The sequence below is a fragment of the Mastacembelus armatus genome, chromosome 2 (genome assembly GCF_900324485.2).
Source record: "Mastacembelus armatus chromosome 2, fMasArm1.2, whole genome shotgun sequence".
NCBI classification, from domain to species: Eukaryota; Metazoa; Chordata; class Actinopteri; order Synbranchiformes; family Mastacembelidae; genus Mastacembelus; species Mastacembelus armatus.
In genome coordinates this window covers 7,887,814-7,903,647 of record NC_046634.1, presented here as the reverse complement: position 1 = coordinate 7,903,647, position 15,834 = coordinate 7,887,814, and the positions used below count along the sequence as shown (strand labels likewise).

The following is a 15,834-nucleotide window of genomic DNA, read 5'->3' as shown; positions in this document are numbered from 1 at the left end:
GAGGGATGGAAAGTCAAGCTGCAGAGTGAGAAGGGCAGGCAGTTGGTGTGTTTGTGTAGTTATGGCAGCTTCACTGTTATGTCTAGAAAAGAGGCATAATGAAGGGAAAGGTACATTCCCTGTTATTCCTTTTCTTTCTCCTGTGACACTAGTCTGCCAAAGAAGCCCTAAACTATCTCAGCAAAATGCAAAACACTTATAATAAATTATTATGCAAAAAAGGTGCTGGATATTTTTTTTCTGAGCCACCATAACCTCTTTCCTACAATGAAAAGTCTTGACTCTAAAGCTTAAAAGCCTGAAAACTTTTGCCCCTTATCTCCTTCAGGCTGTAGCTCTGTAGTGAACAATCACCTCAGGAAAATAAGCCAGAGGTGGAATCCAGATGTAGAGGCTGGTCCAAATGCACACGCACACACACACACGCACGCTGCAAGAAGCAAAGCAAAAGGAAGTTTGTCTTCACTGCAGAAAGCTTCTCAATTAGCCACTAATTGCCTCGCCTTAACAAGCAGGACATTTCTTAGCACTAATGAAGCTGGTGGCAGGCGCAGAGAGAAAGTGTGTGTGTGTATATCACTCCCAGCTGCAGCGTGAGATGTGTGTTTTCAAAAGATAGAAAGTGAAGAGAAGGAGTGGAGATGTAATGGAGTTGGGACCGCGGCTCTTTTTTATCGAGCTGCTTGCCATTCTATGGAAGGAATGTGTGGATGGATTACACTGCTGGCTGCTACAGTGACTTTCCAATGAGACTCCACTTTGTCTTCACCCTTATCTAATCCACACTGGAATGACCATCTCCTCAAAATGAAAATGAGGCTGGAAATCAAATCACCTGCTTGTTTGTTACAGATGCATGAACAGATTTGAGAAATTAAACTCCACTTGGTTCTTGTTGCTGTAAATTTGCATCACACACTGGTATCCACATACTGTCCAAATAAAAAATAGTGTTACATATGGTAAACATAAACATATGGTTTAGACAAATACACAATGCAATACAAAACAGAATAAAAGATGTTGTGAATATGAATGATACAGGCACCTCAAATACATCATCCTTTCAGATTTTATCAAAACAGTCATGTATCAACAGACCCAGGATTGTGCAGACTTGTAATAAACATAAAGAAGATTAAAGGGCCACTGCACAGATTTTACATGTCAAAATCAATATATTAGTACACAACAGGCCTTGTGAACACAGACTGCCTTTCTTCAGCATGGGCCAGAGCACAGCGCTGCTCTGACAACACATCTCTGACAAAGTTACATTTGTAAGGTTTTAGTTTGCTGGTGTGAAATTCTCCTTTTTAATCTTGTGTGATATCTTTTGTGAATTAAACTTTCTTACTCAAGTGACACACAGTCTGTAAGAGAAATCCTGCACTGCAAACAGGATGTGGAGTTTAAAAGATGACGGGTTGGCATCTACCAGGCTGGGAGGGTCTAAAGAAAGGGGCTATTAGGTTGCACTAACAACTTTTGACCTTTGGCTATTTTTAAAACCCATTTTAAAGTGTTTTTAACGTTTGTATAAAATAAGAGAAAGTCAGTGCAAGAGTCAACAACAAAAGGTCTTGGGTTGCTTAATGAGGGAGGAATGATTCTTAATACTACACAGGGTCAGTCTGTCTAATCAACAAGTGACTAGTGATGCCTGTAAAATCATGTTTGACATCAGTCTGGAAAATATGTGTAATTGAAAGATGTTTCATACCTTCAGTGGTGTTTGGGGACTCACCTGAGATACCCTCAGATTATAGTGAAGACGATATATCACATACCATTTCAAGCTCATACGGAAACTCAGCAGTCTGTCATTCCTCCTGGGCCTGGCAGTGTTCGATCTCAGCCAAGCGGCCGGGCTAACAGGGACACACGACATATTATCCCATCTTTTCCCTGCCGTTCACAGCAACCCAACACTCCTGACACAAGCTGGCCCCCAGCTGCCCTGACTGCCAAGCAAAACACCTGGCATCTGTAGGAGAAGGGCGCCAATTTCACAGTGACTGCCAGGCGGTCAGCTGAGCCTCGCCACACACATCTTGGTAACGTGTGTGAGGGCAGAGCCATTCGGATGTGCTGTGTGCATGGACAGAGAGCAGGTGTGTGTATGTGAGAGACAGCAGTGGAAGCTCATGAAGAGTATGTGTTAGAGTAAGAACTTAATAAACAAGGACATGAGTGTGTGAATGACAGACAGCTCAGTCTGGACACACTAAACCACAGTTTGGCCACCTCTGTCCTTCTGGAAACATTTATAACTCTGTATTCACTTGCACTTTACTGCTATGCAGACACAAAAGTACTGCATGCATGGAAAGTGCTGGACAAAATACACAGATATAATTCTATATAGTTACAGTGTCTCTGACACTGATGCATTCCCCTGTTGCGTGCTTCCATTCCCTGGCTGATGTTCTATGTGTCAGAGGCCAGGGCTGGTGCTGAAAGCCTGATGAATGGGGTTCCAGGGGTCATGGTCTTCAGCTGCAGTGGGACACACCACAACCCAGTGAACTGCTCTGCTAGCCCTTGGATAGCACCAGAGCTTTTTGGTGTTTTTCATTGCTGGAGCAATAGGAAAGCTGAGATGGTCATGGGGGATATATAAAGACAAGATTCTAGAGGGTTTGGATGCCAAGATGGCACGGGTGCCAGCGGGTACAAAGGTGGGGGTCTGACCAGGCAAGCAACGCTGAGCCTCCATAGTCTGGGAAGCAAATAAACAATGCAGTCCCCTCATCCTGGGAGTAACACACTGGTGCTCTATTCAGGTGGGAGCCCATGGGGAACAGGCCTACAAACCACTCAGTGGTCTCACACTGATGTTTGGATCCACTGGTTTAAAGAGACACACTGAATGGGCCCATGTTATTGATGTCAAATAAAAACAAAACCTCAAAAGCACCTCAGAACAGAGAAAGACACTGTGTAGCTTGCTGAATATAGGTTTGTATTTACTGGCTGCACTGAACTGCAGTGCTGAATGTAATGCAGATGGCATTGCAGCTCCCTGTATATCATCTGGAGCCAGAAATGATCCAAAGAATACAGGAACTTTTGTATTTTACAGTATTTGAGGTTGCAGGGCTCAGTGTCCCTGCCCAAAAAGCAAAAACAATCCTGCATTTCTCCATAATGGGATGTATAAACCTTTCATTGCTGCCGTGGCAATGTCATCAGCTCTGAAAGGGGCTGCTGTGCCAGGAGCGGCGGCCACGTTGCCATGGCTACAGTTGGTGGAAAAGATGGTGGTTGGTGGCTTGGATGTGGTGTGTGGGCGAACGAGAGGCAGCCGGCAAGCCAGCGTTGCTTTTAGGGTAAATATGGTCTAAATTAACAGTGTTGCTGCATCGACTCTGCAGTAGAAAAAAAAAAAGACATTAAGTAAAAATGGATGTTTTAAACACAGCACAAGGTGAAACCGAGCAAGAATATTGCACAGGATATGAAATTATTTCCAATATCAGCCCAACTGTGGAAATTCAATTTCACAGCTCATGAACAATATCAAACAAACATGCTGGCTGAAAGAGCACACTCCAACTTGAGTGATACTGTATCAAAAGGCTACACAGCAGACATAAAGGCGAATGAGGTGGGTGAAGGGCAGGCTAACAGCTAACAGTAATCCATAACTCCACCAATCTCCATATTCAGGCCGTTTAAGCTGCACATTAGCCACCGGCTATTCCCTTGGCCTGTCTCAGACTTAGGAGAGGGGGCGGGCTGGCTTTCTAATGAACTGTATAATTAAATGAGAAGCTCCGCTCGGGCCGCTCTGAATACTCTCAATTCTGAGACTATGATGCCTTAACGAGGGTTGAATTGAAATGAATGGCAGCAGGTGAAGGACAGAAGGACAGAGGGCTAATGCGGGGGAATGTGCCTTTAATGAAGAGGATGAAGGGGGGCAGGGGGGCAAGATTAGGCCAGGGTCACTGTGGGCACTCACCCGTATCACTCTCCAGTATGGGTGTATAGTCCCCATGCACACACACACACACACACACACACACACACACACACACACACACACACACACACACACACACACACACACACACACACACACACACACACACACACACACACACACACACACACACACACTGTATCCAGTGTATCCACCTCCCCTCCATCTTTGTCTGACTCTCAGCTGTCTTTTTTGGGAGCAGTGCGGGAGAGATAACTGCTTCAGCTCTCCACTTTGCCCTCCCCAGAGCATGGCTTTTGATTGACACATGCTAACAAGCTAAGGTGTTCGACAGGGGCGCCGGCAGAATAGGTAATGCTAAGAGAACATAACCGGGGAATTCTCCCACAACCTGCGGTTCATGACAATCGACTGGGGAACAGTGTGTGCTTCTGCAGTTTTTTTCTTTTTCAGGAGCTGTAAAAAAAATGTGGGCTTATGAGGTGCCACATTAATTCACACACACAAAAAGAACGGAGCAGTTTAACAGAAGAATAGACAAAAAGGTTTCGAAGAGGGCTACAAGCTTCTTTGAAATCTAAGGTCATGCAGTTGAAAGTGTGCGATTGAAATCAACGTCCATGACCCCATCCAACCTGTGAGTGTGTGTGCATGTCATGTGATTGATTAAAGAATTTTCTGGATCACCATGAACAAAGGGGAGACGGTCATGAGACACACACAGTCAGGTGATGCAGAAAAGCCCAGGAATCAGTAAGTGGCCCCTCTTTTTGCTTCTGTTCTGTGTTTTATTGTCTAACAAAATGGCACTGATCCAATGTCTTCATACATTGGTGCATTTTCAATGCCCCACTAAAGAGTATAAACCATGGCATAATGCCATTACCACGCCATTATCATGTCATGGCAATGGCTGTGATAATGGCACATTTGACTGTTAATGAAGTAAAGAGCGAACCGACTGTATTGCTCTTAAAACGTGTGAACGTGACTAAAATTCTTCTCTCTAAAGGCTAAAATTAGCGAAACTGAACGGCAGCAGTCTGTGATTGAACATTTGATGGTGGCAGTAAATTCTTGCAAAAAGTGGAAGCGCTTCTCATGAAATGCTTCTATCTGATCTTGGTTCTACATCTGATTTAGATGCACTTGCTCTGCAGCTTGTTTAGTTAAACGTATTAGCAAGAAATCTGGGAGTGTTTCCCTCTGTTGTGTCACTACAGGATGGTCAGCAGACAGCTGTTTTTTCCCCTTTGGTGTTTATTTAGTCTTTATCTATTCTGGTTTGTGAAAAGCATTGTGATGCTGTTTTTAAAAAGTGCTATATGAATGTAAACACATTACAATAAGCCTTTGTTTATTACTGTTACTTGGTGAGATAGTTTGTGCCTGTTTGGAAGCAGGCTCAGCTGGCTGACGTGTAAGCTAGAAGAAGTTCATTTGCTTTAAATTGGTTTAAAATGAAAAGATCAACAATTTGTCTGCCTGTGCCGGCTGATTTGAAAGGACAGGAGAGGGTGACAACAGTGCGCAGACTAGACGGATCAGCAGAGACACGGTCCCTGTTGGCCTCGATGCTAATTAAACACTAACTGATAGAAAAAGCCTTCTCCACACCCTAATTATTTCCCATTTCAAGTCTAATTTCACCAATCACTGCCATCTTTATTTCGGAGAGCAAATTGGGCAGTAATCATTTTCTAGTGGAGACTTCCCTGGCTCTAATTGTTGAAGATGATTTAGTCATTATCTGAATGCTGGCTACTCTTATCAGTCATCTCACAGACCAAATTCATCTGGAAATTGTGCTCAGAGAAATTAAGCTGAATATTGTAATGAATTGCTAAAGTGATGACTCATGGTGTTGTTTGAATATCTGAAACATGCATAGTCTGGCTATGGTTAAATGAAAGACGAAATGATTCACTGCTGCAGAGAGAAAGAATGTTACCATCATTTAATGCAAATTATTCATATAAAAAATAATGGGCTCATTTGATGTTTAAAGCAAACCAGCACTGGCACATTTCTAAGTTGTAAGTGTTTTAAGTACTTTCAGCAATGATATGTTACAGTTGAAAGTGTTAATTAGTGGAGTTTAATAGCTGCACAGTATGAGGAGTTACAGAACATATTTCTATAGTCTGTGTCGATTAAGATCTTTACATTTTATTATTAACACCACAAAAATATCACAAGTAAACTCAACAAATTTATATGGTTAACAAATATACAGTAAATGTTTCAACCACATCCACATAATCAAAGGCAAAAATATACAATAAATACCAAAGGGTGATAGCAGGATGGAAAAAGAGTCCAGGTGACAAAACATCCAGACAAGCAGACACTTTGAAAGGGACTCACTTCCTTTTCCTGTTTGTCAACTTGCACTTCCTGTGCCTCTGGATTGACTGGTCAAGGTAATCTATCTTTATTTCCTCCAGCTTGATCAACTTGTGCAAAACGTGTGTCAGCACTGACAGTCAATCAAATACACACGACATATGGCACTAAGTTTACGCTACTTTAATTTAATTTAATTTCTACAATATAAAATCAATTTCAAAATAAGATCCAATGTGTGTGCACAATTGAAAACATAAACAGTTGAAAATGTGTACATGTATATACTGTGTATATATGTGTGTATATGTGCATATACACACACATGAGTCCTTAATGCTTGTTAAATCTGCCTTGGCCTGTGACGAGTTATGACTAGATGCATCTGAAAACAAACCTTATTTTAGCCTCTCAGATTGTCACTTATTGCCTCCCGGGTGCCTGAGCAGATAAATGAATGTGGCAAAATCTCACTTATCCACACTGGCAGCCGGAATGACAGTTAATATTACGTCTCATAAATCTGGAAACAGATGATTTTGAGCTATTTATATATTCTTTTTTATAAATGGCTGAGATGTGTGTTATTTTTAGGAGTTTGTTGGGGGTGGCTACCTTTTACACTGCACCTATCATGGGGTCCTTCCGTCTTGGGTCAGTCTGTCTTTCATCTCTGTAGCCGTAACGCTCAGGGCTGGTGTAGCGTCCAGGGCTGGCCTGCCTGTAACCATCCCCTCGCCCTCCAACAGCTTCATAGTAGTGGCGCCCCCTGTGGCCTGTGCTGGGGGAAGGCGGCACGTCCTGCCTTGCTGCTGCCTGGTGCGGCTGTCCTGTACGGGGAGACGATGGGTAATAGCGCGGGTTGGCGGGTGCCTGCTGGGACTGGGCACCGGACACACGGCCTGAGTGGCTGGGGTAGGAGGCTGGTTCTTTATACACAGGTCTGGAGTGGGTGGGGTAATCGTATGGGTCCCTCCTGAAAGAGAAAACTCATCATGAGAAAATACAATGTTACCATTTCATGTCTTCTGACTATACCTGATATTAGCCTGGAGCAGGCCTGTAGGATACCACTGGAAAAGACACACACACAAAAACACGCACACACACAAAAACACGCACACACACAAAAACACGCGCGCGCGCGCACACACACACACACACACACACACACACACGTATGCTTAACAGTATAAAGGAAGACACTAGTTTAAACTGGTTTCTGGTGGAGGATGTGTCGGAGATTTGGCCTTGCCTTGTGGTAAACCTCCTCCTGTTATTCAGTTTACGTGGCGAGGCTGTGGCCTTGGCAGGATCAAGTTGTGGGGGGTGGGACGTGAATGGAGAGATGCCAAGAGATAACAGCAAATGCCTTGGTAAGCATATAGGAGGCTGCGTGTCTGTTTTGCTCGTGTGTTTAGGAATGTGGCTGTGTGTGTGTCCCAGGGGTCTGCAGTAACGAGGCAGCCAGCTGGAAGTCTCCAGTTCCCTCCCACTAGCTCTGGGTGATTAGGGGCTAAACCCCTGGGTAAGGCGACACGCGGGCCTCAGGGAGATGGAAGGAGAGAGACGGAGAAAGAGTGCAAATGAGAGAAAGAGAGAGAGATGAGAAAGGAAAAGTGAGGGCTGCTCACCTTTCACAGGCCCATTCAAATGTTTTCCACCTTATGTGCTGTTTCCAGGGCTGAGTTACAGTTAAGTCTAGCTAGACAAGCAAACAAATCTGAACGTTCAGCCATGCTATAAGGAGAACGCTCCTATTTTTAAAAGTGGTGATCTGCAAAAGCCCTGTCAGGATCATAAATTAAGAGTCTTCCCTCACATAAAGCAAGCATACACACCTCTGCTGTTTATTCCAAACAAACCTGCCACCTTTACAATAAGCCACATCACTGCCAAATTCACACACTTCAGGGATCTGTGTTAGTGTGGGCGTGTTGCTACAGGTTACCAGTGAGAAGATGAAGTGCTGGTATGACCTAGAATCTTAGTTTGAAGTCAGGATTTTACTACTCTGGAAAGTTATCACGGCAACAATAACTTTCTTCTCCATCTCCTCCCAGTGAGGTACGTCAGCTGTATGCATTAGGATGTATCTGACCTGGTTGTGTGTGTTTGCCCTGCAAAAAGTTCAGACAGAGAACCTTGCAAGACTTTTTGTGTTTTCATTTTCATTGGCACCAGAGCTGTCCACAGCAGCAGCATCGCTGTGTAAACACATAAGCTCAATGATTGTGTTAATGTTTACAGGATAAACTAAACTGTGTAGAAAGCTGGTCACAAACTGCAGGAACATACTGTACGTGGCTGAGACGAGTGCGGCTGTGAAAACCGAGCGAAACGTTGATGAAATCAGTGCAAAAAGCTGACAGTGCTCCTGTGGGCCTGAACATGGCCTGAACACAAAGTGCTGAAGCTTTCTTTAACTGGCTATAGTTCAAATCGCTATGATGCTGTGTCAATCACCAACAGAGAGCAGCTAAACAGATTTAGACATTTACTTCCCGGCCTTCAACAATGGCTCCCACTGTAGTCATTACACAGAAGCCTTGAGCTTAGCCCCTCGCTTGTTCTGCAATCATATCCCTGCGTCTCCTCTGTCCGGTCCCTCGAGTCGAGCTCAGCACCTGTTGACTGGCCAATTAGAACAGCTCACTCACCACAGATTAGGTTGCGCTCAGCTTGGTTGTGTGGGTCCATGCTTGTGCATAAGCAGACTTCCCTTGTGGATATTCAAGGGAATATGTGGTAACATGTATTTCTATGTGTGTGTGTGTGTGTGTGTGTGTGTGTGTGTGTGTGTGTGCTACATATCAGTAGGGCGTGTTTTCTATGGGCTGAGAGGCCTGACCACCCAAACAGAGCGGTGGGACAGGATACACAGGTGGTCCTAAGAATGAACAGCAAGGCCTTGTCAGTCAGCAGATCAAGAAAGATGGAGCCACACACACACACACACACACACACACACACACACACACACACACACACACACACACACACACACACACACACACACACACAGGCAGACATGCACAAATGCATTGCCAAAACTTCAAATAAGGAAGAAAGTGGGGGAGGATGTGAAAAAGACCAAAAAGAAAAAAAGCGGGGAATCTGATTGGTAGAAAGAGTGAAAAAGATTTCATGTGCAATTAAGATGTGGGCAGACAGAAGCAGATGTGGAGGGAGTCTGGATAAAAACAATATATTCCTCCCTGTGAAAGATCAGCGAGGAGCGAAAGAGCTAGAGAGGGAAAGAGAGACGAAGGTCAAACTCTTCATTAATCGAGATTAAATGGTGAAGGCCACCAGGGGAGGCAGGGAGAATGAAAGAAAGAGCTATGATATGGGGATAAAGAAGGGGAGACACCTGGATCCTCAACCTGAGCCAGGGCCACCCAAACAGACAAAAACCTCTTCAGGCTTCCCCCTTTCTTCTCTCATCATCTTCCTCTTTTTTCGATTTCCACATTTTTTTTTTCACGTGACTATTCATCTTCCTCACTGTCACGTCTATCTAAAAGGCTCAGTTCTCATCTACAACAAGGTAAGAATAATTGCAAAGCAGTAATATAACCAACACAAAATCCCCATCTGGAATAATAGTAGGATAAATTTAGTCTGTGTGTGTTTCTGCACTGAAAACAAGTCACATGTAAATCCTTTCTGAGGCCCTCAGTGAGTAAGAGAGTGAGCCAGAGAAGAGTGCGAGGCTGTGTTTGTATATTGTAAGTGTCAGAATGAGATATCTGTTTACTTGTTAACTTACATAACTTCATTAGTGAGCTTGTGAACTACGAGAGGAGGAGAGAGCTCTGGGAAGAAATACCGACACACAAGAGGAACAGACGGACTAAAAACAGAAATAAATTAAGGTAAACACAGACGAAAAAGGCAGAACAGTTTCCTGAAGACAGTTTCCCTCAGAGCTGTTACTTATGACTTACAAAAAAAAAAAAAAAAACATGCCAAAAACATGGCAGACTCCCGGCGGATTAAAACATTGGTTGCTGCTGGTAATGACAATTAAAGGAGCTCCGCCAGTAACGCTAATCTAGTTTGAAAAGAGCTTATGACAACAAGAGACAGGCAGACACTAGCTGTGTTTTCATTCAGCTGTCAAGTCAGTTTTATGCACACTTCTGAAATGTCAGAAGAAAAAATAAAATAAATCGTATGTAAATTGGATGTTTCCTCGATGGTGTAACAAAATATGTTGGATGAATGTGGAAAAAAAAAGAAACCGTAAAGATTTTTAAGAACAAATTAGTGATTTGTAGGTTGGGTTATTATTTAATGTAGTAGAGATACTGTAATATAGCTATTAGTAATAAAACTACAATTTGCTGCAATGAAGACAGACACCGGACTGACAGAAGAAACGTAACAGGCTGAGATCATTTACAGGTGACTTTTTGCCAAGTGCTGAGCCAGTTTTTAATCACTGATTTGTAAGAAAAAAAATCAGAGCAGAAATTGGAGACAGTGTGAAGAAGGGCAGACAGGAAAAAGCAGTTCCTGTGTTGAAAAAGACGAGCCATGTTTAGCAGGAGACAGTCAGCGAGACAGCTGTAGACACCCGTCTGTCCCTCTGAGGTCTATATAGAGCAGGAGAACAGGGTGTGATGTGCTCCACAGGGACCAAGTAGAGTGGAAAGCTGTAATGACACACCATGTAATACATCTGACTCTCACTTCGAGAACATCAGCACCGTATAGCACACTCCCAACCACCCTCTGAGAGTGTGTGTGTCTGTGGTAGTGAGTGCAAATAACACAATGAATATTACATCCATATTTATATGCGTGTGGATGTGTATCGGGAGTGTATATGATTACAAGAGAAATGTGTGTGTCCCCATCTGGGTCTGTGAGAGTGTGTGTTGTCATTTAGTCTTATCTTCTGCCTTATGACAGTGAAGAATTTGGGTGTATGGTGGTAGCATGGAGGGTGAGGGTGGGGTGGGGGGTTATCCTGCACCTGTCCCTAGGAAACGGAAGGAGGAAATTAGTAACCCCCCCCCCCACCAACCCAAACACACACACACACACACACACACACAGTCTGAAGGACAAAATATGACTAAACTTGGAAAAACAGGGCCCTTGTGTAAACTGTGACATTTGTGTTATTCACAGATTTTTTTTTTAACAAAGGTTAATTCGCTAGATTTTCATTTCCCCTAAATTAACGCAACATCTAAAGAAAAACAGCCCTGAGTTCAAAGCACAGTTGTTAAAAATACAGCCACAACTCATGCTCCATAAAGAAAAGGTATATTTGCATTGGCTCTTTATGTTACTTTCTTCTACTTAAATCAGTGAAAAAAAATAAACAATGAGATGAAACAAAACTTTAATCTGCAGCCAATAGTACAGGACTTCATATACCTGCTCTGCTTTGTGCTTAAAGTTAAACAATGTGCTTATGTAGCTTTATCTTCTTTTATTCGCACAACTGTGCTAAAGCTGACGCATTAAATGACATTAGCACATCAAATTCATCAATGCTAAGATTTCGGAAATGACAAGAACCTACAGACACATATGTAAGCACATCTGCCAGTTCACTGACTCACGGCCAGCAGACATGCACTGCATGCAAAATGCTCGGGAAAAAACAGCTGCCGCGCCTCACTGCCAAGCACTCCTACGCACACAGACATTAAAATGCATGATAGCACACACTTTTCTGGGTAAAACATTTAATGTGTCATAATTTGCAGAGGTACCAGTGGTGCAACAAAAAAACAGCGTGAAATGCATTGATTTATTTCATTATTCAGTGTGTGGATTAGGGTAATGATATCACTGTCTGTATCCATGATTTCTAGATGATAAGTTGGAGCCAGAGCCAAAACATTTCCTCCTCATCAATTACTGTAAAAACTGTTTATTTAAAAGATGTTGTACAGTATGTTTAGAAAGTTGACATATTCATTAGTGTATGATGCATTCTCCATATTTCCCAAATTCATCTCTGTCTAAATCCCGCACACACAAACACACACAAAGTCAAAGTGCTAATGGCGCTGTGCTAGCTGATGACTACAGACACAGAGCAGGCCTGGCTGGCTCCACAGCAGAGGAAACCATTAGCCACTCTGGCCCTGGCCATAGCGGCAGCTCTGCTAATCAAAGCAGCCTATGTCAACAACAGTGGTGGAAATTGGCTCTCACCTAGACGCACGTGCCTCATCTAAATGGACCCATGTTTACACTGTGTGCTACTATATACTGACAATGACAACAAATGTGCACGGTGTCAGTGGCAGACAGCAGGGCAACATGGGAGCTCTGGGGTAAGAATGAGAAGGTGAGGAGAGATAGGAGGCACCAGGGCAGACTCAGAATAGGTCCTCTCTCATAAAGCTCACAGGAACATCTAATGACTCCATCATTGAGTGATGTCATGCTTCAGCTGGCTATCCCAGACATTTAAACAACTTTAGTCGCTGCTCGTATTCAGAGAGACTTACGACTATGGAGAGCACTGCTAAGGAAAAGGAGTAAATGAACAGTTCATGACATAAACAGATGGGAGTTCTTTTTCTTTAAATACAGAAAATAGGTTCTCTACACCTCATATTCAATGTTTCATGTGCTCTGTAGTTCAGACTAAGTTCACTGCATGTCTCTTCTCTTCCACTCTGTTCTGATCTGGGCAACTAGGAAAGAGAACTTGTGGATTCACAGTGATTCCTGTGCCAGCTTCACAGAACTGACTGCCCATCTGTATTTGTGGACTGAATGTCATGCAAACTTGATATTGCATTTCTCATGAGCTCAGTAAGAGGCTGCAGACTCAGAGTGTATGTTCTGTTTCATTTATAAAGCAATTATTTCATTTTCCCATAGGCCTGAGAGACTGTGGTAGGGAGGGACAGAGAGGATGAAGAGAGACGAGCTACAAAGAGACTTCAGAGAGGCATAAACAGAAGTGACACAAACGCAGAAAAAGGATTGATGGAATCAGGGAAAATGCAGAGAACAGAGAAACAGAAGTTATTGTAAACAGGTTGAGAAAGTGGCACCTCTGCTGTCCATGTGACAGAGCTGGCTAAAGCTTTTTCATTTCCTACTGCTGATTCCATTACACTCTCCTGTGTCTGAGCACAAACACTGTTAGCCTGGACAAACATCGCCGCCACTGCACATCAACAACGCCTACTCCTTCATAAAGGGTCTGCAAATAAGAAAAGGATCACAGCGCCTCTCGGGAAATCAAACGAAATAATCCACACGCTGTTTCAGATGTTCTTGGGCTGCTTATTTTCCAAAAATGTGAGGGTCACATCACCTTTTAAACCAATCACACAGGGTCCTGGAAAAAATACACACTGAGCTCTCCAGGACCCAAGAAATTAATAAAGTTATCGAGACAATAACTCTAAGTTAGTTGGGTGAGTTTAAAGTGAGCCATTCGACAGCTGGACAGCAGCGGGTGGGGAAACACTTGATCAGTTATGAAACTGTGAGAAGTAGGATTAGGTTTTAATAAAGACGGTGAAGTGAAAATACGTTTTCTGCTGACCTTGAAAATCCATATTCACTTAGTGCTCCAAACTACAGGGTTTAACAGTATTACTGCGCTAAGATGATAATGTGCACACACGAGCATTTTGTGCATTTTTAACATTCCCTTAATCTTTCCTCATTAGTCTTTCCTATTTTAATCAACAGATAGGGCAGAGCTGTTTGTTCTTTGCTGTTCTGTGTCCAGAGCAGACGTGAAGCATTAGGGCCTGAGAAGACAGAACCAGGGCGAAAAGGTTCATGTGCTGAGGCATGGTGGAGAAAACTAAGTGGCTTTAAGCCTGTGTGCACTCTTCAGAAAGGTGGGCTAAGAGTCCTTAAGGGATGCTTTCCCACATACCAGAGGAAACTCAACATGCTGAGGACAATCAAGAAGTTTCCCTCCGTGTTTTAAGGAGGGGCAGAGAGCACTTGATGAGAGCACAAAGAGTTCAGTCAGTCCTCTGACGACAAACTTGAGAGGCTACTTAGAAAGACCTACTGCAAACACATGCAACAACATGTGTTCTAGAGGTCTTCACGAGTCCAACATTTTGGACTATGTGAGTGGAGCTGATAGCGAATCCATCTGGATCATGAAATACTGACAGATCCAGGACCTTCTACCCAGCAGACTTAGACTGAGTACAATTTGGAAGCAGCAGAACTTGAGTCCTGTGTTAAGTCCACAAATGGACCTGTAATGATCTTTACCACTTGTGCACACACACACACAAACGTTACGTCCTTCTCACTGGGTCATTTCCAATGTCCAGATGTGACAGTGGCATCGCAGGAGGCCAGTATGGCCCTGTGCTCTCTGACCCACTGGCCGTCGGCTGCACATTAATCAGCCAATTATCAGGCTGGCCAGTGATGTTGCTGCGCCAACGTGGCCCCCTAATCCAATCACCTTGGGGGAAGTGGGTCACTGGGTGCTCTGATTGGATAACCTGGGGCTGGGTCGCCGCGCCCATGACCTTCTGGCTTTGAATTGGTAATGATGTTAATATTCTCCATATGGCCGTGTGTGCGCGTGCTTTTGCGTGTCCTCAAGCGTAGAGACTATCCGGAGGCTGACCTGCACCCCGGCGTTAATGGGCAGTGGAGACGGAGGTAAAAGCCAAAGTAGCAATCACCTTCCCTGGGGCAGAGCTCTCACCACTGCCACTTCCAGATCTCTTTCCAAATCCTCTGTCCCAGACTTTGGCTTCTTCTGTTGGCTGTGGTGCAGTAGCCCTCGGCACCAGTTCAGGTCCACTTTCTTTCCATCAGCCCTACATACGCTACTTCAGGTTGAATGAAAGCCTTGGTTTGAATAGTCAGACAGATCTCTGTGCAACCAACCCACACTTTCGATGACGAATGTTTTCCAGTACGATTAAGAAAGTCAGCAGGCAGCAGGAAAAAAAAATGCTGGCTGAATTCCTTCAAGCTACAAAAAGTCCAAATTACCTGAAACTATAGAGGAAAAAGATCGTGAAACTCCACATTTAAATCAAATTTGACAGAGCATGTGCGCTTTGATTATATAATCTATAAAACACAATGACTCTTAACAAAACACTCAAATATTTAAATGTCTGTCTGAACACCTTCATTCTGCCTCGATTTCATCGCTGTGCTTCTGACTCTTACCTCTACTCTCTCCCTCCATATGCTCCCATCTGTGAGGTGCTTTGCAATATCTCCTGTACGATACACACACACACACGCACACACACAATCACCTCCTTCACTCCCACCCCTCCAGCTGCAGCCCCAGCCGGCTCCACACAAAGGCAGGCCAAATGTATGCTAATGAGAGCCAGGCCAATGGTGGAGCCGCACTCATTTTGAGAGGAAATGGCTTTCAATAATGGCGGCCCCTGGGGGGATTTTGCACAAAGTTCAGCTCCACTTTGAAAAATGCATTCAATTCACTGCTGTCTGCTCTCCTTTCCTCCTGTGTTTCGCCCTCAATGAAAAAAGAAAAAACATTCCTGGAATATATTTGCGTCTCCTCCTCCTTGTGTCTCTGT

The 15,834-nt window shown here is 43.7% G+C and overlaps 1 protein-coding gene across 3 annotated transcripts in view; it reads right to left on the bottom strand.

Moving 5' to 3' along the window:
• Positions 1 to 6,102: 6,102 nt before the first annotated feature.
• pard3ba (par-3 family cell polarity regulator beta a) overlaps positions 6,103 to 15,834 on the bottom strand; it is a 121,049-nt gene continuing 111,317 nt past the window's right edge. For all 3 annotated transcript variants that reach the window (XM_026301868.1, XM_026301870.1, XM_026301869.1), the window contains one exon: positions 6,103 to 7,271. In XM_026301868.1, coding sequence (XP_026157653.1) covers positions 6,914 to 7,271 — 358 coding nt within the window. In that variant the 3' untranslated portion in view covers positions 6,103 to 6,913. The remainder of the gene's footprint in view (positions 7,272 to 15,834) is intronic.